Here is a 22,272-nt window from a genome sequence, read left to right as displayed (position 1 = left end):
TTTGATATAATATATAAAAAAAAAAATTATCCAAACTAATAACCTAGAAAAGTTCACTCAAAATTTAAAAGTCAGTTTAAATTTTAATTTTTAATTCATATAATATAAATAATAGATAATGGTCAAATAATCTAGCATCTTGTGCACAGATGACACTTGAATTGGACTCTTATATGGGAGATTGTGAGTTCGAGCCTCACTGAAAGCTTTAATAAATTGAAAAATAATTATGAACAGATATTATATATTATAATAGAGTCAGCAACATTCAAAAAAAAAAAAAAAAACTTCAACAGGATCATTAAACTCACAAAATTTATACAATTATGTCATTTTTTTAATGTAAAAGTTTTATTACCGTATACTTGGAAGCCATGTCATGCTACTTTATATTTTTATAATAATTTAAATCTTATACACGATTCAAATATGATAGTTAGCCTTGAAGTGTTGTTTAATTGTTTTATACAAAAAAATAATAAAAAAAAAAATTTAAAATTAAAAATTAAAAATTACATTTTCCAAGGAAGAACTCACTATGACTTATTCGTAATTCGTTCAAACTCCAATTTTAGATGAAGACTAACCATTTTGTCCTTTATAAAGCTCAAATACTTCTCTCTTATTCCTCCCAACAAAGGAAGACATCCCTACCAAGGTTTGGTTGGAAGAAAGGTTAGAGAGGAAAGGAATTGTAATTCGCTGGGAATAGAATAAGGTGTCAATAAATTATAAATTCAGGGGAAAGGAATTGTAATTCGTTGGGAATAGAATAAGGTGTCAATAAATTATAAATTCAAATTATAGTGTTTGGTATGAAGATGAGAATAAAGTAGAAATTTAAATTATCATGTTTGGTATGCAAAAATAAGGCATGGAATTGAAATGAAATAAGTGATACAATGATTGAAATGTCCATATCTACTGTTGCTACTAATAATAATAAAAAAATAATAATAATAGCCTGCATGGGTAGCTCAACTGGTCATAGAGGTGAAACTTCGGAAGAATGACCAGGGATCGAGTCTCGATCTATGTTCGGGAAAACAAAAAGGAAAGCAAAAAGAAATAATGCTCTGTCGGAGAACCGAAAGGAAAAGGGGACAAAATAGTAATAGAGGGTAAAAAATAGTTTTCATACTACCTCTTTTTCTCCCTTCAAAATACCGAATTGTAATTCATCGAGGGGGAGGGAGGTCTGAATTAGAATTCAGCATTTGGAAGAAATTGTAATTTCCTCTACCAAACGACGTATTTATGGTCTCCGCAGATATGTAATTCAACTACGCCTAAACTATCTCCAACAAAACAATCCATAAAAATATTTCTTTGAACACCCTCTTTATCTCACATTCACGATTTCCTTAATTATATAGCAATTCCTCTCCCACTACACATTCCTAGTAAAATATATTAAAGGATAATCATAATTCATAACTTCGCTAGAATTTAAGCTCTAGCATATTCATCCATAATTTCTTTTCATACTACCTCTTTTTCTCCCTTCAAAATACCGAATTGTAATTCATCGAGGGGGAGGGGGATCTGAATTAGAATTCAGCATTTGGAGGAAATTGCAATTTCCTCTACCAAACGACGTATTTATGGTCTCCGCAGATATGTAATTCAACTACGCCTAAACTATCTCCAACAAAACAATCCATAAAAATATTTCTTTGAACACCCTCTTTATCTCACATTCACGATTTCCTTAATTATATAGCAATTCCTCTCCCACTACACATTCCTAGTAAAATATATTAAAGGATAATCATAATTCATAACTTTGCTAGAATTTAAGCTCTAGCATATTCATCCATAATTTCTTTTAGAATATAACTTTCACAAGGATTAACTTTGAACGAAATAATCATTGTGTGTGGAAGTAAGGGAAGAAACTTAAGCAAACTTGCAATGGTGCATATTGGATGGAGGCATATGTGGTAGAGGCACCTCACTCTTTTCAGTAATTTGAATAGATAAACGTGCTTATGAGAGAGCATCCATACTAGTTTAAATTTTCACGGGTTTTTTATGATCCAAGTAGGAGAGATGGATGAAAAATAATAATAATTAAATTAAATTTAAAAAAAAATGCTGCATCGAACTAAAAAAAAAAAAAGCAGGTATAACTCGCAAACGGGCGCGTGCAATGGTGTTTGCTGTGCACGAAACTTGACTGATCCGAGATCCGAATATAGGCACGGGTGATCCGACATGCTATATCCTAATCCGATTTATTACTTCCACGGTGTTATATAATTCGGGTAGTGTTAAGGATGTGGCCACCAGATCCGTTCAAATATCCGAAGTATTATATATGTGTATACATATGTATGTTTCGTACGATGTCGTATGTATGATATATATGTATATATGTTATGAAGCATTGAAGCAGGTATGGTTTCCCATTTCTCCTTAGAGTGCAGTCGGTCAGTCGCGACTTCTCTTTTGCTTCTCTTACCCTCTCAGTTCTCTGAGTAGAACTCTGAGATATATCTTTCCCTCTCTTCTCTAATGACTACTGAGCAGTGAGTATACTCTCTTGAGTCACTTCTAGAGTTATAGACATTTTACGATTCTAGTGTTCTACTTTTCTCTTACTTTGTGTCTTTGACGCCGGACGCCGATGGTTCTGTGGAATGTCAAGTGTGAACCTGTGGTGGAAGCCTTTGATGTTACATGGATAAACAATCAGAGGAGATAATTGAAAAAAAAATTATTATTATTTTATTGTTGCAGGCTTGAATCCTATATTACAATTCATTTTATGAGAGAGATGGATGAAAGATAATAATAATAAAATATTTTATTTTTTTTAAAAGCAGATGCATCGAACAGAGAAGGAAAACAAAAGAAAAAGAAAAAAAGGGAAAGGTATAACTCGCCAACAGGCACGTGCACTGCACGCGCCTTGCTCGGCGTTTGCTGTGCACAAAATTCGACCGATTCGAGATCCGAATATAGGCACGGGTGAATATCAGAATCCGACATGCTATATTTGAATCCGATTTATTACTTCCAGGGTGTTATATAATTCGGGTAGGGTTAGGGATGTGGCCACCCGATCGTCCGAATATCCGAAGTATTATATATGTGTATATATATGTATGTTCCATACGACGTCGTATGTATGATATATATGTCTATATGTTATTAAGCATTGAAGCAGGTAGGGTTTCCCATTTCTCCTTAGAGTGCAGTCGGCCAGTCGCGACTTCTCTTTTGCTTCTCTTACCCTCTCAGTTCTCCGAGTTCTCTTCATCTCTGAGATCTATCTTTCCCTCTCTTCTCTAATGACTACTGAGTAGTGAGTATACTCTCTTGAGTCACTTCTAGAGTTCTAGACATTCTACGATTCTAGAGTTCTACTTTTCGCTTGGCTTACTTTGTCTCTTTGACGCCGGACGCCGAAGGTTCTGTGGAATGTCAAGTGTGAACTTGTGGTGGAAGCCTTTGCTTGAAGCCCTATTTCTCCAGGATATATAGGGAGAAAACAAGTAAATCGCACAATCGCAGTTTTTGTTTGTTTGTTTGTTTTTGTTTTTTTTTTAATATTGTTTCTGTGGTTGATCGTTGATGTGTTCTGTTAATTTGTAAAAATGCAATTTCTATGATGAATATTTCATATGTGAACCCTAATTTTTTGGGGTTTCAATATTCTATATCTGACGGTCTGTTATCACTATATATGAGTCCTAAAATTTTGACAATTTCATATATATGATGGATTCTGATTAGGAAATTAATTGTGGAAGTTATGGTCCCTTATATGCTTTATGTGGATTTCTGATTTCTGTTAGTCTGTAAAAAAAATGTAATTTATACGATGAATATCTCAATATCTCATATGTGAAATGTGAGGCCTAATTTTTAAGGTTTTTACACATTCTCCACATATACCATCCACTACTGTATCATTATAAGTTCCTCTCTTCTTATACTTGATTGGTTGAATCTTCTTACTTTAAATAACAAATTCTATAATTAGCAATTTGATAAATTTGTCAAAATTGGTTAATTTTGATTTTTGTTTTTTAATTTTTGCAAATTTTTTATTATTTTTTTGTTGCAAATTTTGTTTCTGATTTCATCGGCAGATTGATACGTGGACATACAATCTTAAGAATATGTAGGTTCTAAATTATACTCCATCTTAAACTTTAATTTAAACTAATATGAAAATTTTAATTTTAAATTTATAATCATCTATATTTTTATAATTATACAAAGCTATTATTGATGTTACATGGATAAACAATCAGAGGAGACATTTGAAAAAATTATTACGGAGTATTATTTTAATTGTTGCGGGCTTGAATCCTATATTACAATTCATTTTATTTTGTTAACTTTAGAATTCATCCAATTCGCTATTGATGGATGCGATGAGATTGAATTATGAGAAATTCTAAATTTGTTTTTGGCTTAGATTAATGAATTGGAGAGAATTAGAATTTAGATCTTACAAATTGTTACACGACACGAAAATAACATGTGAATATTTACGGTTAACGAATTAACATGTTTTGGGTTATTAATGGATTGACCATTAATAGTCTGTTAAAATTTGTGACTTAACATGCCAACTCATTTTTACATTTAAGAACACTTTTAACCATTACTATTAACATTACTTATGAATGTAAAATATTATGGTATCTTATGAATTAAATGTGTTTACTATAAGTGGGTCTATTGTGTTAACTCATTTAAAAATTATGTTCGTGTTAAAAATTTTAATCGTCATATTTATGTAGTTATTGTGTTGACCCGTTACTCAATTCGTGTATCAAATTCTTAGGTCTAAATTAAATTCACATTTTTAATTGAGCCAGTCATATACAAACGAGAATTAATTTAAATATAATACAAACTTAACTATAGTTAGGATCTACTTAAGAATACTTGCACTCTTAAAAAAAAAAAAAAATGTGCTCTATACACTCATCCGTACGGGCCTACGGGGGAGTTTTTGAATTTTGAAAACAAATGCTTTAATTACTGTGCGCTTTCACAGACGCAACTGGATGGTCCTTTTGGTAAATAAACATCCATTCCTAGGGCAATCTTAAAGCATGGGTTTCCCGCCTTTGGTTCGGATATTACAATTTATTACAGTACCTTTTTAGAAAAGATTTATTTTATTAATTCCATTTATAATCCCAGAAATAGTGGAACTGTCGAAGCGCGTGCTGCAGTTGCAAAGGCCGTCTCATTTTCTATCGCGCCTCCATTCACTTCTGTCTGCAAGTTTGAAGCTCCTCACATTCCCTCCACTTTTCCAGGTAAGGATTCCTTTTGTTGAGCAGAAATCGGTTAGAATTTCTTTTTCCCGGTCGTATATTTGCCAGTTGTGTTTTCAAATTTTTGTGCCCTAATGTTCAGTTTTAGTGATATTTTTTTTGAGGGAAATGTGAAGTTTTCTGCTGTTTTTGGCGGTTTATTGAGTCGATCTTGTGTTTTGTTTGTGAACAAGTGTTATACTGAAGCTTCTGAACGGGATGGAGACCGGAGAGGGAGAGAAGAACAAGCCTACTGCGGATTCTCCGACTTCTGTGCTTGAAGATGAGGTATATGTTATTTATTATTTTTGTTTTCGATTTTTCGTGTTTTTAGCAGAGAGTCTAGGTTTACGAGTACTCTGTTGTGTGTTTGGTTGCTGTTATTGTTGATAAATGCAGGATGAAGTGTTCCTTGATGCAAAAAATGGAGATACTTCTAATGTATCTCAAGCAATGCTGAGAGAAGAAGAGATACTCTCTGAAAATCGTCTAAAGGAGGAGGAAGAGGAAAACGATCCAAACAAGACAGATGAGTTGAGCGAAACTCAGTTTTCAAGGCTGGAAGAGCTTCTCACACAGACACAACTTTATTCAGAATTTCTGTTTGAGAAAATGGATGACATAACCGTGGTATATTATCCCATTACTTACATGGAAAATTAATATTGCCTTTTTTTCTGTTAATCATGGTAATCCTTATTTATTTATTTTCTGTGGGATCAGAATGCAGCTGAAGAAGATGAAGACAAAACTCTTGCAGGAAATAAGAGAGGTCGTGGTAGAAAGAAAAAAACCACCTACAACAATGCAAGTCTCTTTATCGTCTAGTCTATGGCTACTATGAAAGTGACCAAGGATATCTAATTATTTCACATACTTAAGATCATATCTGTTTACCAACCACTCAGTTAACATTTTTCCTGTTAATACTTTTTTAGTTGTTGAGTTTTTGACCATGTAAATTATTTTTATTTTTCTAGTGCTTGTTTGGCCTAAGTAGATAAAAGGCAAAGAGATCAAATTTCTTTTTTATTTTATTTAAAAAGAGCTTATATAAAGAACTTCTGAAAATATATTATTTGTAATTATTTAGAATAATTGGCTAATATTGGAACACAAGCTTTTCATTAAAAGGTCTGTCTCCAAGAAAAATCTTTTCAAAAAAACCTCAAATTGGAGCTCAGGAGCTTCTCAAAATCAATGCAAACTACCCTACCTCTTATCTACTCCAAAAATGCACTTTGTACAAAACCTTGTTTGGCACAACGTATCTTTTTGAGTAGATAAGAGGCAATAAGCTGCAGCATGCACTTAATAGGGTGCTGATTATTCACTTAGCAGTTAGCACTGGATGCATACTTTCTAGCTATTTTCTGCTGCATTTTTTTTTTCTGATAGAATATCATGCACACAGAAAAAGGCAAAGCGAGCTGTTGCAGCAATGCTGACAAGATCTAAAGAAGGTGACTCCTCAGACTATTCATCCCTTACTGAGGAGGAGAGAGCTGAAAAAGAGCAGTCTGAGCTTGTACCATTGCTGACTGGTGGGAAATTGAAGTCTTATCAAATTAAAGGAGTGAAATGGATGATCTCCTTGTGGCAAAATGGATTGAATGGAATCCTTGCTGATCAAATGGGACTTGGAAAGACAATTCAAACAATTGCTTTTCTTGCGCACTTGAAAGGAAATGGCTTGCATGGACCTTATCTTGTCATTGCCCCTCTTTCTACTCTTTCAAATTGGCTGAATGAGATTAATAGGTAATTGAAATGTCTTATTCATCTTCTTTTGAAGCTAAGTAACATATTCCAGTCTTGTTAGGATTTTCCATTTTTTATGAATTCAAATTATCTCTTTATATTTACTATTACTTGTAGCTTTGATTCCAATGACTTAAAACCATTTTATCCTCTAATTGTAAGGTTTGTGCCATCAATAAATGCAATAATCTACCATGGTGACAAGAAGGAAAGAGATGAGTTACGAAGAAAGCACATGCCCAGGACAATAGGTGCCAAGTTCCCCATTGTAATTACATCCTATGAAGTTGTGTTATCTGATGCAAGAAAGCATTTGAGGCATTATAGTTGGAAATATCTTGTGGTTGATGAGGTAATGTGCACTAATGCAAAAATAAATAAATAAAATAAAATTGTATATTAAGTTTGGATATTCATCATTTATCATTTTTCAAACCTTAGGCCATTGGTTTGAAGTTTAGTTACTCTGCCTACTGCTGTTCTGGTCTTATTTACTGTTTCCTTCTTATTTTAGGGGCACAGGTTGAAAAACTCGAAATGCAAATTGTTGAAGGAATTGAAACTCTTACCTGTAGAAAATAAGCTCCTTTTAACTGGAACACCTCTACAAAACAACTTGGCAGAACTTTGGTCGCTGTTGAATTTCATTCTACCTGATATATTCTCATCTCATGATGAATTTGAGTCATGGTAATCTTATTTATTTTTATATTTATTATTTTAATTGCAAAAAAAACTTATTAAGCATTTAAGCTACCATGGTATTATTAACTCTAATTCATATCCTGTGGACATAAGTGCATATTTGCAATTTGTCATCTTGTCCTTGGAAAGTTTAGCAATTGTTGGCATGCATTTTTCTAGTGCTTAATCTTGACACTTGAGAATTGCTTTTCTCTTGATTTGGTACAACATTTGATTGTGTTCATGACACATAATGATATATTGATATAAATTTATGTAAAACATGACATCATATAGTATTTGTGAATGCCGTGTTATGACTTGTGAGATTATTAGGTGGCAAGTCCTGACTCCTGACAGGTGGCTCTGTTTCGCACTGCATATTTTTCCCTTTTCTTTCCCCCCCTCCCTCTCCTTTTTGCTTTTTGTATGACTGCTCTGTTTAGAGGGTGGCCTTAAGTCTATACTTTTGTATGACCAGATAACTGTCTTCCATTTACGACTATTTAGGTTTAACTTCTGTGGTAAGGGAAATAATGAAGATTCGAATGAAGATTTGGCAGAGAAGCGAAAAGCACAGGTATGATTACTTTACAGTTTACACTAGCTGCTTGTTTCCTCATCTGAGCTGAAGTTCTAAGCTTCAGAAGTTGGAATTTGAATAATGCAGGTCGTGGCAAAACTACATGGAATATTGCGCCCTTTTCTTCTACGGAGAATAAAAGCAGATGTTGAGCAAATGCTCCCTCGGAAGAAAGAAATAATTTTATATGCCACTGTGACTGAACACCAGAAGAATTTCCAGGAGCATCTTATCAATAAGACTCTGGAAGGCCATCTGATTGAGAATGTTTCAAATAGTAATGATTTTTTTTTTTTTTTTTTGGTTTTGTTTTGTTTTGTTTTTTTTTTTTTGTTTTTTGTTTTTTGTTGTTTTTTTTTTTTTTTTTGTGGTAGGGAATGCTTAATAGCACAGTGGCACAGTAGCAAGATAATTCATAGTGGCTTATCATTCCATTTGATTTGTGAATAAAGGAATTTCTGTTGTATTTTGTTGTAATATGGTGGTGTATATGCAGTGCATGGTTTCAAAGGAAAGCTTAACAATCTGATGGTTCAACTTCGGAAGAATTGCAACCATCCTGACCTCTTGGAGTCTCAATTTGATGGTTCTTGTATGTTTTTTTCAATTTATGGCAGGTATTGTATTCAATGGGTGGTTGCCAGTCTTAAATTGCCTAACTTTCTCTTTTGGGCAGTTCTCTTCCCTCCTGTGGAGCAAATAGTTGCGCAGTGTGGCAAGTTTCAGTTACTAGATAAACTGGTTGGAAAATTGCTTGCTCGAAAACACAAGGTACTAAATGTGTCTAAATATATGCACGATGTGCTTCATATTTCATAGCATTCATATTTTCACTTAATATCTTTTGCTGGCACAACAGGTTCTGATATTTTCTCAGTGGACCAAAATGTTGGACATAATTGAGTACTATTTTAGTGAAAAGAATTTTGAAGTCTGTAGAATTGATGGCAGTGTCAAGTTGGATGAAAGGAGAAGACAGGTAATTGCTATAATTGCTTCACATCTAATTTCTTTGCAATTTCACATCCCTATTAAAATGAAAAACCATAACATCCGTTGGCTGTCTATGGTAAATTATTCCTTTAAAGATTGCATAGTGTTATGGTGTTTGTTGAAGTTCACTCTGCATCTTTAAAATGCATATTATAGTTCACTTACTAACACTTCTAGGTTTCTTATTTTCTATGTACTTTGTTCTAATATTAGGTGAGATCAAAATCTGCTTTTCTGTAGGGTGAATTTGCCTCTTGTTTCTCTCTGTTTGTTGGGTAGTTTCTCTGCTACTGGTTGGTGGAATGCAGAGTTTAATGCTTTTCTTCTGCTATATTAAAATGCTGTAAATGATAGACTTCGTTCTCTGATGTCTTCATGGTTGAATGTTGGAGTTGATTTATCTTAAATTGTGATGATCAAATGTTCTGGGCTCGTTGTTTGAGTGCAGTCAGTAATAGTGATCCATTAAATTATTGAGGTTGTTCATTTGCATTGAAGATCTTTAGTGACAGTATTATAGAACATTTTTAAGTCTATTTATTAGCTTAGCATAGATAAATAAATACTGAGTAATTATTTTTGATATGTTTGTTTGCTTTTGAACAGATTAACGAGTTCAATGACGTGAACAGCACTTGTAGAATATTCCTCCTTAGCACTAGAGCTGGTGGGTTGGGCATTAATCTCACTGCTGCTGACACCTGCATTTTATATGACAGTGACTGGGTACTACGTTGATCTTGTCCTCTCACCTTTTCTTTCTTAGACCACTCAAATATGGTCATCTAGATTAATATAAATCTGCTGTATTGTTCCTTCTCTCTTGTCTGGCATTTATCTTTCTAGACTAGATTGATTGATTAGTTTGGTATTGCCTTTTCCAGAACCCCCAGATGGATCTACAGGCAATGGATCGATGCCATAGAATAGGTCAGACAAAACCTGTTCATGTTTACAGGCTTGCAACTGCCCAATCTGTCGAGGTATGATTGCCAGTGTCTTATAAACCAGTGTTGCAGCAACATGATATGCTGACCTATACTTGCAATGAAGTAATTTGCGACTTCTGTGATATTAGGGTCGGATTCTGAAAAGAGCTTTTAGTAAGTTAAAGCTTGAGCATGTGGTGATTGAGAAAGGACAATTCCAACAGGAGCGAAGCAATCCTACTATCGTGCAGGTTTGTATAATTAGTTTGATGCTTCAATTTGTTTGGCTTGAAAGGAAGTTTAACTCCCCCAGTCTGATGCATGTTATGTTTCAGGAAGAGGACTTGCTGGCTCTTCTGCGGGAGGAAGAAAACGCTGAAGATAAGCTGGTGCAGACAGATATCAGCGACGAAGACCTAGAAAGAGTGATGGACCGTAGTGATTTGGAAGCTGTTCATTCAAAGTTAAATGGGAAGCCTCAGCAGGCATGTCCAAATGCCCTTCCTCTTAAAGGACCCGGGTGGGAGGTGGTTCTTCCTACAGCAACTGGAGGCATGCTCTCTGGCCTCAACAACTGATGTGCTGGTTTATGGTTTGTGGAAGTGACTTTTTTTTGTGGGAGTATAGAACAAGGAAGGTTATGTTATCCTCATTTTCCTAATCTCTGAGAGGATTACATCCAGGGTGGGAATCTCGGTAGAATTTTGTAAATGGGAAGCTGAAAACTGAAGATGGTGCCTGGTTAGGCAAAACTTAAACTTATTTTTGGTGGTACAGATTTCAATGTGAAATCTAGGGTGAATTGAGACAGTGATGACTTAATATCAAGTAGAATCAAGCTCTATCGAGTTTGGCCTAGGTTTTGGATGTTTGTTATTTTACTACCTTTGAGAATGTCAAGTTTGGCAAATGAGATTTTGACTTCTGACTTGATGATCTAATGATTATATTTCTAACGGGAGATGTGGAAGGATGCTTAAGGTTTTGAATGCCTTAACTTAGTCTAAATAGACTATTAATTTAAATATTTATTTTGAAACTCCCACTTGTTTCAAGATGTTTGAGACAAATTGAATTTAGCATAATTGTTGATTACTTATCATAAAAATTATAATACTTATTGCGTAAAATTTAATGTCAATTTAAAATAAATAAATTGTTACTTACAATAGATATAATAATGTTCATATGTGAAGATTGTAATATGTATATGTGAAATGTTATTTATAAAATAAATTATACACCGTAATTCTTATTGGCTATAGCAAATCACATCTATAATTACTTGGTAAAAAGCAATTAAACAATTTTGCCAGGACAAAAATTCCGTTGCCGGGAATCGAACCCGGGTCTCCTGGGTGAAAGCCAGATATCCTAACCGCTGGACGACAACGGATGCTTGACACTGATCCGCATAAAATATATAACACACGTTTCATAATACCCGTCAGCGTTTCTGCTGCGACTCTGCTTTCATTTTTTGTGTATCTTCCCCGTCTCTCTTCTTTCTATCCACAAATTAATTTTCTCCGGCGACTCTATTTTCAGCTCTTCTTCTCAACTCACATTATCTCCCAACCCCTCTCTCTCTTTCTAGAAATTTGACGAGTTATGGGATTATCAAACATTTCTTAATACTCCGTAATTAATTTCATTATATTGGTTTTTTAATGACTGGAATTTGGTTTCCATTTGCTAAGCTGATTACTGTTGTTTAATTGTTCAGTTCCCATGATCCATGCAACCGTGTTTGTCTTGTAATTTCTCCTATTTCTGTCTCAATATATGATTACAGAATTGAACTTCTACAACTTATGGTTAGTTCCAAATCTCCATCTGTTTCTTCTTAGGGATCCCCTTTTCCACCCACTTTTCCTCCATATTAAAACGAAAACATGGTTTAAATCAAATCAATAAATTTTGTCCTCAAAGATGCAGAAAAATTGCAGTAATCTTTAATGTCTCCTTGCCCCAAAAGTCCATTCAAAGATGTTCAAAAAGGCAGTAAGATCTGTCTCTGCTTTGTCCCAACCACACACTACACATATTAGAAGCCTCCACTAATCCATTTTGAATCAAAGAAACCCAGCTATCATTAGGTTTGACTGCTGATTAACAACCACTTTTGTCCTTACTCATGCAATAACTTAGCTTACCTATGTACATCAAAGATCTGTTATTAGTCAAAATATATATTTGAGATTCTTCCCCCTCCATAATGATATTACCAATAATGAAAGTGACCCTAAGTGTTGTCCTTCACTTTGTAGTTTGTATGGTCTAATGGCCATTAACACTAAGCAAAATAGTTAGGTTATTTTCAAGCTTGTTCTAGATATATTATCTAGTGTCATTCTTTACTTCATGGGGAAACACCTTACTGAATGTCTCAGAAGACCAATATACAGTTCTCACAGAGAGTTAATGAGTGAGTCAAGCTCATTGTAAGTTATTAAAAAAAGCTATAGCATTTTAGACAGAAATTTATGGATATAACAAGTCATCAAGATCAATCATTAAAACATGAATATTAATTCAAGTAAAAATAAAATTAAAAAAATCTCCGTAAAAATAAAAGGAAGAGAAAAAAGAAAAAGTGGAGGACTAGAATGAACCAAATCAACATTGCCGTTAAGGTATGATATGAACCACAGCTGCTTTACAGGTTGGTTGGTCTCCGTTTTTGACGGCAAATTATATTTCCGGATTAGGGTTGATTTTACACCGTGGATCCAATATATAAAAAAGGAAAAATACTAAATATACTCGCAAGGAGTATTACTCTGCATATTCTATTCGACAAAGAAAAATGAATGGATATTTTATCGTAGGACACCTCATTGGGAGTAAAAAATTGAGTATAAAATGAGAATAGATGTAGTATTGCTCTATTTGTAGTAACGATTTTACATACATGTAGATTTATTTTAGAAATTAAAAATAAAAAAATAACTAAAGTATCATTTAAAATAGGAAAAAGGGTCAAACAAGCCCATGAACATTACTTAAGAAGTCAATTAGACTTTTAAACTTTCAAAGGTTGAAATTAAATCCTTAAACATGTTATTTAAGAGTATTAAGACTTAAAAAACGTTTGGTGACCTATACTTACAAATCACTAAATTTTCGGCGAAACTGTTGTAGGTGTCTTTTGGTTGCCTTCTCCGGCGAAGGAGAAGGCAACCCATCTGGTCGCCTTATCCGGCAAGGAGAAGGCGACCAAATGGGTTTCCTTCTCCTTCGCCGCATAAGGCAACCAAACGACACCGGCAATCGTTTTGCCTGTATCTTTTGCTGGAATATAGTTGGATCTTGTCGCAAATTCGCCGGGACTCTAGTGACTTGTAATTATAGGTCACTAATCGGTATTTGGCCTCAATACTTTAAAATAATAATATGTTTAAGGATTTAATTGCAACATTTGAAAGTTTAAGGGTCTAATTGATTTCTTGAGTAATGTTCAAGGATGGTCCCATTTTTTCCTTTAAAATATTTCAATTACTGATTTTAATACGGAGTAATATTTTTTTACTCATAAAACAAGTTAAAAGAAAAAAAAAGGTGAATTTTTTAAAAATCAAAATTCACTTTATAAAATAGGCCTTAATTCACGATATAACTACTGGTTTTTGACTGGGATGGTCCCTACTACCACTTTACCATTTTGGGCCCAGCATAGAAGGGCCCATGAGGCCGTCATTTCTGCAAATATTTGGTGGTAGAATGGGCCCCATCTTCTCCCCTCTTTCCGTTTTATAAAACTCTTTCATATCCTCCCGCAGTCGAAGCTTTGGCGAGTCCAGCACGGAGCTGACTCATCATCATCATCATCATCTGTTTCTGTTACTGTTATGCTACATTTTGAAAAGTGATATATTTAGGTCTTTCAAAGATTGCAATTCAGCGGCGTAGCGACGGCGATGTTGACGCGCCGTTTGCCAGAGTACGTGTAAAGCTCGTCGCTCCGTTTTCATCGGGATGACAAACCTCAACAGGGCGGCTAATTTAAGGAACAAATAATGTTTATCACTAATTTTATTATTATTATTAAGATTTCAAGAAATGAATGGTAAGGTTTTACGGTTTCTCGTAAACTTGACAGGCTAATAGTTATATTATCAAATTACAAAATACTTAATGAAAAAAAAAAAAATATATATATATATATAAAATTTAAATATCTAATTTAAAAAATATAATTAGTTTAGTGTATGTTATACTCCTGATTTATATCTATTTTTATATGCTAACAAAGGTATATATTTTTGTATAGTTCAATTTTATTAGATAAAATCATTTTTACTACATTCTTGTTAGATAAAATCACACTTACACTCTAAGCTGGGCACTACAAAATTAGACACGAAAAATAAAAATTTTTAAAGTTGTGCTGATAATAAAAAAAAAAATTATTAACGAAAAAACAAACAACTAGAAAGTAGTGTGACACTGTGACCTCTCCAGTGGACTTCAGAAAAATCTTTAATCAACCCTCGTTTTCATTTCAATCTAAAACAGAGTTTCCATAAATTGCAGCAAAATCCTCTCTCTCTCTATCCCGCTCACTCACTCATACACATTTTCAGGTCTCTGGGAAGCAACAAAGAGAGATTGGTTGGGTTTGGATAAGACTTGAAATGGCTTATATGTGCACTGACAGTGGAAATCTAATGGCGATTGCCCAACAAGTGATCCAGCAGAAGCAGCAGAAGCAACAAGAGCAAGAGCAGCAGCAGCAGCAAGAGCAACAGCAGCAGAAAGAGCACTTCTTAGGCCTCAACTCATTCTGCCTCAATCCATGGTCCGCCGGATTGAATGGCGGTTCTGGTTTGGGGTATGGACTCGTCGGCGGCCATGCTTTTGCCGATTCGTTTCAGGTTCCCGCCGTTGAGCCTGGGTTTCAGTTCCCCAGCTTGGATAACCAGTTGGGGGCGTTTCGGTTTCCGGATTTTGGGGGCGGAGGCGAGTTTGACTCGGATGAGTGGATGGAGGGGTTGATGGACGGTGGAGATTCCACCGGGAGTTCAAATCTTCATTCTGCCTGGCAGAACAACTCGGATTTCACTGCTCTATACGCTGCCGATCCGTTTTCTGCTTCTCCGACTCGACTCCGTATCGCGTCGTCTTCTCCTACACACCTCAATTCCGTCATTTTCGCCGACAATCAGAAGAATCACGCTCCTCCACCGCCTCAGACCTTGCCGTGGTTCCCAACGGCATCCGCGCAACCTCCGCCGCCGTCAGCTAAGGACACGACGCCACAGCGAAACGACGTCGTCGCAGAAGGTAGTTCTCCGGAGAGTTTATCTTCGAAGCCATTACTGAAAGCCTTGGTAGACTGTGCTAGACTCGCCGTTTCGCAGCCAGAGAATGCCGTGAAATCACTGATACGAATCAGAGACTCCGTTTCCCAGCTCGGAGACCCGACGGAGCGAGTCGCGTACTATTTCTCCGAAGCTCTTTACAATCGCCTCTCGAACTCGCCGGAAAAGCGACCGGCGAACTTCGATGCAAGCTCAGAAGAGCTCACGCTGTCATACAAAGCCCTCAACGACGCATGTCCGTACTCCAAATTCGCTCATCTAACTGCAAATCAAGCAATCCTCGAAGCTACTGAGAAAGCGTCGAAGATTCATATAATCGATTTCGGTATTGTTCAGGGAATTCAATGGGCCGCTCTTTTACAGGCTTTGGCTACCAGGTCCGGCGGTAAACCTGACAGCATCCGGATCTCCGGCATTCCCTCGCCGGTACTCGGAAACTCCCCGGCGGCGTCACTGTTGGCAACCGGTAACCGTTTGCGCGATTTCGCGAAAGTTCTGGATCTGAATTTCGAGTTTGAACCGGTATTGGGTCCAATCCACTCGTTAAACGGGTCAAGTTTCCGGGTCGACCCGGACGAAATTCTAGCCGTTAACTTCATGCTCCAGCTGTACAATTTGCTGGACGAGACAACGGCTACCGTTGGAACTGCACTCAAGCTAGCCAACTCACTAAACCCTAGCATTGTAACTCTGGGTGAATACGAAATGAGCCCGAACCGGGTCGGGTTTCTGAAGAGATTCAAGAACGCACTCAAATACTACTCCGCCATATTCGAGTCCCTGGATCCGAACATGACCCGAGATTCGCCGGAGAGGGTGAAGGTCGAAAGCCTGTTACTTGGCCGGAGAATCGCGGAATTGATGAGGCCTGAGGAACAGAGAGCCAAAACAGAGTGTGTGGAAGTGGAAGTGGAAGTGGAAGACAAAGATCACTGGAGAATTCTGATGGAAAGTGCTGGGTTTAAGGCTGTAGCCATCAGCCATTACGCCCATAGTCAAGCAAAAATTCTTCTATGGAACTATAACTACAGTTCATCATACAGTCTGATTGATTCTCCCCCAGGTTTCCTCTCCTTAGCTTGGAATGATGAGCCTCTCCTCACTGTTTCCTCGTGGCATTGATTGAATTTTAATATCTCGATCGAATTTGGCAGACCTCCACTCCCTGGCATTTTTACTATGTGGTGTGGATCAAGCCAGATTCGAATTATGTATACACCTAAGTTTGAACTTTTTCAAGCTTGATTATCAGTTAGGAAGCTCTTCAAGTTCAGATTAAGCAATATGATAAACAAATTAGGGAAGATTGTGATAATTTTTGAAGCTCTTTTGAGTTCTTACAACCAACCCAAGTTATGAATTTGACAGTTTACCAAAGTCCTGTGTTAATATGTGACAGGTTTCTTTATTTTGGTTTGTAGGTATGTGAGTAGTAGGTTTTCTTTTGGCACTTTTTCTTGTGGGCAGGTTTGTTGTTGGGAGGAGTTGAAAAAAAAAAAAAAAAAAGATGGAAATGGGAGGGAATCAACTGTGATTGTGCAAGTGGGTAACTGTGATTTATCATGGATAATGACAATTGGGGATTTCAACTTCATTTCTTCATTTGATAGGGTGATGAACACAGAGCAATTCTGCATTTGTTGCTTTTGCATATCATTATCAGCCTATAGTAGATTGGTAGGGTGATACTAATCTTTTTTTTTTTTTTTAATGAGTGGTTGAATTATTGTGATTTATCTCTTTATTATTCTGTCGAATTAGAGTGTGATCGGTCCTAGAGTGAGTGAATTTTGCTTTCTGAGGACAAGAGTCTAAGATCCTGCAGTAAACTGTAATCCTTCACAAGCATCATTGCCATCAGCTTTCTAGCTGTTGTTGTTAGGATTTATGGTCAACATAATGATTCAAGTATTAATTTTTAATTTAATTGTAATTGATAGGAGTTACAGTACTCAAATAATTGAATATTAAGGTAAGTTGAAAGGAGAATGTCCAATGGAACTAATAGCATATATATATCCGTCATTTATACTAACACCTGCTCGGATTATACCTCCTATAATGAAATCGTTATATCCTACACCACGGCGCACATAGCACTGTGCGCCGCGCGCCTCCCAAAACGACATCGTTTTGGGGTAGTGTTGGGAGGCGCGGTAGGAAGTTGCTGAGATTATGTGTATTTGTTCACAACGTTATGTGTATTTGTTCACAACGTTATGTGTATTGGTTCATACAGTTATGTATATTTTTTATACAATTATGTACATTCTTTTTATACAATTATGTACCTCCGAATCAGAAAATTTGTGTGTATTATGTTAAGAGTTGATGTGTATTATGTTAAAAGTTTATGTTTATTATGTATTATGTATTATGTTAGATTATGTGTATTATCTTTTAAAAAGAGTGTATATTTTGTTATATAATTATGTACATTCATGTATAACATTATGTGTATTCTAGTATAACATTATGTACATTTTTGAACAGCGGATTTTTTTTTAAAGAAAAAACTACTGCCATTCACTGGGACGGGAAATTTCAAAAAAAAAAAATAATTAAAACGACGTCGTTTTGCATCTGAGCGCATAGTGCAACGCGCGCCGTGGTGTAAGATATAAATTGCCCTTATAATGAGGGGAACGATTCCCAATTTGAACCAATTCCAATATGTGATCAGTACTGACCCGAGCCGGAAGCAATCTACCTTTTAGCTCGGTCCCAAACCCTTATGTATAAGGTGTAGTCACTGGGCATATTTACATAATATTTTGTTTTTCCTAACAATTTTTTTCTTTTTCTTTTTCCCTCATTTTCTCTCTAACCTCTAATCCTATATGGCCTATAAAAAAAAAAAAAAAAACTAAAAACTCAACTACTAAAGATGCCATAATAAAAAAGAATACACACGAAATGAAATATCTCCAAGTTAGTATTATTCAAGCCCTAACTTAAGTTGGGCCATGAGAATTCAAAAGATGAAAACCATTACTTATTTTGAATACTATGGACTCTAGTACAAGATAATACTGTAGTCTAAAGAGTCAATAGGTCAGAAGTTCAATATGTGACCTTCTCTTAATGAGAGTCAAAGAGGTGTCATCTGAATACAAGATACTTGACAAATAATGTTTTTTTTTAGAATATCTAAAAGTGAATCTTTAGTATATTAAGTATGAATATTTATCCATGATTTATATTGCAATGTACTGTAAAAATTACACGATAATTATTTCTCATTTGTAAAAATATTTTTATGTTGGAACTATTGCCACTTTGGTCCTTGAGTATTAATTATGTCATGTTTTTATTATAACATTTGATCTTGCCAACCAAAAAATATAAGTTTTCGTTCATACAAGTTTATTCGAAGCTAAATATATAATACTATTACTAAAATTTACCCATAGCAACCGCAAATGTATAATATTCGGAATATCTAGCCATAGTTATTTATATATATATATGTTGCGTAGACGTACGTGGCAGATTGTAGTGGGTGGTAAGTATACGTGTGAAGCTACGAGAAATCCAGACGGGTGGTCAGAGCTGAGCAGGACATTGTTGAGCCTACTATATACATACATCGGACCACCCATCTCTTCTGATATCTATAAAGTAACTAACCGCCTAAGATCAGACGGCGTAGAACATGCTCACCGCTCTCCGATTAGCAACGGCGAGAACCCCACCACCCGCTAGCCCTTTGCCGCACCGATTGCTTGGCCGGAGCCACATCAGATTACGACGAGCTGTAACAACAGGAGCTGCTGGCTGTCCCGACGCCGCCGCCGACGACGACGACATGCAGAAAGTAAACGACACCGAGAAACCGCCGCCGCAGCCTGCTGCCGAACAACCACCCAAAGTCGGGTCTGTACATTATATTTCCCCCATCATCTTCCCTAGCTAATTAAGCACTGTTTATCTATGTGAGCATATATCCATTAATGTGTATCCAACTATCAGTTAATGTGTATCCAACTATCAGTTTAGGCTTTTAGTTGAGATGGAGTACATGCTTTAATTTGGTATTAGAGCCAGACCGGTCATGGATTCGAATCTCAGCGCCACTCGTCGCTCCCATATTAATGTGTATCTAACTATCAGCTTAGGCTTTTAGTTAGGATGGAGCACATGTTTTAATTATCTATTACTATATATGTTATTCAACTATCAGCTTAGACTTTCATGCTTAGGATACATATGAATATAGTGGTTGTTTTAATTATGTGAAGGGACACAATGTCATCGTTTGGGGAAGGATATGCGACGAGGTCCGACGAGGAAGGGTTCGGAGGGATATACGGCGGAAATACAGGGGAAGAAGAAGGAGAGAAAATTATCCGAGGAAATACCCCTGCCGGTAATCACTAATCAATTTTAGGATGTCTTTCATTCATGGATTTACACAAATGATAATCAAAGTTGATAATCTTTTAAAGCACAATTATGAAATTTGATTACTGATTCGAATTAACAATCTCATTTGAACTTTAATTAAAAAAAAATATCGTGTTGTAATCTAATTTTTAAGTTTGGATTAATATTTTTTAGATTTTTTTCATAGTGATGTGTTGGATGTCATCTTATTAGGATATGATTAATTATCTTAATTTTTTATTTTTTATATTTTTAAAATATTTATTCTCATTATAGAGTCATATACAACCAAACATTAATATTGGTAATAATTTTAATTCCACCATCCTATTAAAAATGTATAATATTTTTACTAATATAAAGTATTTTGATTCCCATTTCAATTTTAATTTTCATGTGAACCAAACACACCTTCTCTTTCTCTCTATTCCTCAGCTCACCGGTTTAGTTTTTATTAGGAAAATGACTTTTTTTTTTTCCTCTTGAATTACATGTTTATAACATTTTATTTTTCTTTGAATTATTCATGCATTCACATTATCCTCAAAGTGACAATTTACTTATTTACCTATGTTAAATGAGTGTTTAGACCTTTAAAACTAAGAGCAAAGTAGGTATTTTATTTATTTTCTCTTCTCTATAAAATTATTACTTATTTATGAAAATCAGAATAAATTTACAAATATTACAATTATAATTTTAAACTAATTAGAATAAATTTACAAATATTACAATTATAATTTTACTTATATGAAAATCAGAATAAAGTTGTAGATATTACAATTATAATTTTAAACTAATCAGAATAAATTTGCAAATATTAGAATTATAATTTTAAGCTTCACGTAGTAACATAATTAAAACTTAAATACAAATGATTTATTATTGCTAAATTTGTTTTTAAGTCTTAATGTTGTTAGTAGCACTATGTTAAAATTATCATTATAGTATTTGTAAATGGTAATTTTTTATATTTATTCTGATTTTACATACAAGTAAATTTCCTCTTTTAGATCAGAGAAGGAATCCATTTAACAAAGAAAGTGTCACTTTCAAAATAATTGAGGGATTAATAACCTGAATAGATGAATGATTCAGATGAAAAAAGTGCTATAAACATATAATTATTATTCAAGAGGAGTGTGTAATTTTTTTTTTTATTTAATTGCACTTATTTAAGCTAATAATAGTCCTGTGTGATGTGTAATATGTGTACGTGATTGGAAGAATATGGTGAGAATCAAGGCAGCGAAGTAAAAGAGAAGGAGAAAGGGCGCCACCAACCCCATCATCACCCTTCAACCTAGCTACCTACGTACCTACAATATGCATGCATGCATGGCATTCACTGCTCATTGCAACACAACACAACAAAATACATATAGTTGTTCCTTTTTTTTTTTTTTTTTTTTTTTTTAATGCTCCTAAATTTGTTAGTTTATGGTCATTTTATTTTTGTTTTTTTTTTTAAATATATAAAATAATATATGTGGGTACTTGTTGACACAAGAATCAATTGTTGGCCCCCCACGGAAAGATCTTTGCATTTTTTTTTCTGCTTTAATTAAATAAATAAAATTGATATTTGCATTTTTTTTTTCTGCTTTAATTAAATAAATAAAATTGGTAACTTATGGAAAAAGAATCTAATCTCCAAAGAATCAATACCGAACCATGACCTCTCATTTGAAGGGTTAATTTCTAGTATGGATCATAATTACAGTAAAATTATGAAACTGTAAAATCGGACTCGTAAAAGATCTAACACGCGTAGGACTCAAAGAGATATTGATTTTAATGCCACGTGATATTGCGCTGGATAACCGCCAGAGCAAGTCGGTTAACGAGGTTAAATACTAACCGTAGATCGCTTTCCATCACAATCAATCCCTACCCTATATTTCTCCTTCACATCCTATAAAACCAGCGTTTTCGCGCAAAATTGCAAACGCCGATCTGCGCTACGCAAAAGTCGTCGTCGTTCTCTCTCACGGGGTATCGAGATTCAACGTCTGCTCGTTATCGCGTCATTCATGCCCGTGGCGATTGATAAGGCAAGTTCTTTCTTCACATCTTGAAGGTTCTTCTTTCAGGTCACCGTCGAAGATGTCAGGAGGTTCACCGGCGCGGCGGGGAAGCAGCGCCTTGGACGATTGGTGTCAAAGAAAATAGGCGGATTGTATTTATGGGTTGGTTGAAATATTGGATGTAAAAGGAGATATCGGGGGATTGAGACCCCCCGATTGATCTTTTGTCATCTCAGACCTTTGCCATGTCGGGTGCGCTCACATGGCAGGTCGCAAACTTAATAAAAAGAAACAATTTTT

General features: G+C 35.2%; 3 protein-coding genes and 1 non-coding gene across 5 annotated transcripts; 3 read left to right on the top strand and 1 right to left on the bottom strand.

Moving 5' to 3' along the window:
- Positions 1 to 4,060: 4,060 nt before the first annotated feature.
- LOC109177965 (ATP-dependent DNA helicase DDM1) lies at positions 4,061 to 11,191 on the top strand. 2 transcript variants are annotated; one of them, XM_019327483.1, is made up of 17 exons: positions 4,061 to 4,132; positions 5,170 to 5,286; positions 5,470 to 5,573; positions 5,685 to 5,915; positions 6,009 to 6,092; positions 6,700 to 7,046; positions 7,209 to 7,398; positions 7,561 to 7,736; positions 8,241 to 8,310; positions 8,401 to 8,590; positions 8,810 to 8,905; positions 8,990 to 9,084; positions 9,173 to 9,292; positions 9,913 to 10,032; positions 10,191 to 10,289; positions 10,385 to 10,484; positions 10,558 to 11,191. In XM_019327483.1, the coding sequence occupies exons 3-17, from the start codon at positions 5,505 to 5,507 to the stop codon at positions 10,653 to 10,655; spliced, it is 2,085 nt and encodes a 694-aa protein (XP_019183028.1). In that variant the 5' UTR covers positions 4,061 to 4,132; positions 5,170 to 5,286; positions 5,470 to 5,504; the 3' UTR covers positions 10,656 to 11,191. The 2 variants fall into 2 exon arrangements, with proteins under 2 accessions (XP_019183028.1, XP_019183027.1); XM_019327482.1 differs by having other exon boundaries at positions 10,385 to 10,486; positions 10,571 to 11,191.
- A 368-nt stretch (positions 11,192 to 11,559) lies between these two features.
- TRNAE-UUC lies at positions 11,560 to 11,631 on the bottom strand. The gene has a single exon. It is a non-coding gene; the product is annotated as a tRNA-Glu (tRNA).
- Positions 11,632 to 14,722: 3,091 nt separating this feature from the next.
- LOC109177830 (scarecrow-like protein 4) lies at positions 14,723 to 16,906 on the top strand. Its single transcript, XM_019327303.1, has one exon. It carries the CDS (start codon positions 14,873 to 14,875, stop codon positions 16,679 to 16,681), a length of 1,809 nt encoding a protein of 602 aa, XP_019182848.1. The 5' UTR covers positions 14,723 to 14,872; the 3' UTR covers positions 16,682 to 16,906.
- A 2,254-nt stretch (positions 16,907 to 19,160) lies between these two features.
- LOC109177832 lies at positions 19,161 to 21,329 on the top strand. The gene is made up of 3 exons (XM_019327305.1): positions 19,161 to 19,435; positions 19,801 to 19,928; positions 21,173 to 21,329. The coding sequence occupies exons 1-3, from the start codon at positions 19,215 to 19,217 to the stop codon at positions 21,250 to 21,252; spliced, it is 429 nt and encodes a 142-aa protein (XP_019182850.1). The 5' UTR covers positions 19,161 to 19,214; the 3' UTR covers positions 21,253 to 21,329.
- Positions 21,330 to 22,272: the final 943 nt, after the last annotated feature.

Source organism: Ipomoea nil, unplaced genomic scaffold (assembly GCF_001879475.1).
Source record: "Ipomoea nil cultivar Tokyo-kokei standard unplaced genomic scaffold, Asagao_1.1 scaffold0805, whole genome shotgun sequence".
Classification (NCBI taxonomy): domain Eukaryota; kingdom Viridiplantae; phylum Streptophyta; class Magnoliopsida; order Solanales; family Convolvulaceae; genus Ipomoea; species Ipomoea nil.
The sequence above is the reverse complement of the archived record's forward strand: the minus strand, read 5'-3'. Positions and strand labels throughout refer to the sequence as shown.

What these genes read in the sequence shown, in the direction of transcription:
- LOC109177832 (XM_019327305.1), top strand. Translation starts at nt 19,215, where the DNA reads ATGCTCACCGCTCTCCGATTAGCAACGGCGAGAACCCCACCACCCGCT. An exon ending in GAACAACCACCCAAAGTCGG is followed by an intron (nt 19,436 to 19,800) that starts GTCTGTACATTA and finishes AATTATGTGAAG; the next exon opens with GGACACAATGTCATCGTTTG. An exon ending in CCGAGGAAATACCCCTGCCG is followed by an intron (nt 19,929 to 21,172) that starts GTAATCACTAAT and finishes CGTGATTGGAAG; the next exon opens with AATATGGTGAGAATCAAGGC.
- LOC109177965 (XM_019327482.1), top strand. Translation starts at nt 5,505, where the DNA reads ATGGAGACCGGAGAGGGAGAGAAGAACAAGCCTACTGCGGATTCTCCG. An exon ending in AAAAAACCACCTACAACAAT is followed by an intron (nt 6,093 to 6,699) that starts GCAAGTCTCTTT and finishes TCATGCACACAG; the next exon opens with AAAAAGGCAAAGCGAGCTGT. An exon ending in TGCTTGCTCGAAAACACAAG is followed by an intron (nt 9,085 to 9,172) that starts GTACTAAATGTG and finishes CTGGCACAACAG; the next exon opens with GTTCTGATATTTTCTCAGTG.
- LOC109177830 (XM_019327303.1), top strand. Translation starts at nt 14,873, where the DNA reads ATGGCTTATATGTGCACTGACAGTGGAAATCTAATGGCGATTGCCCAA.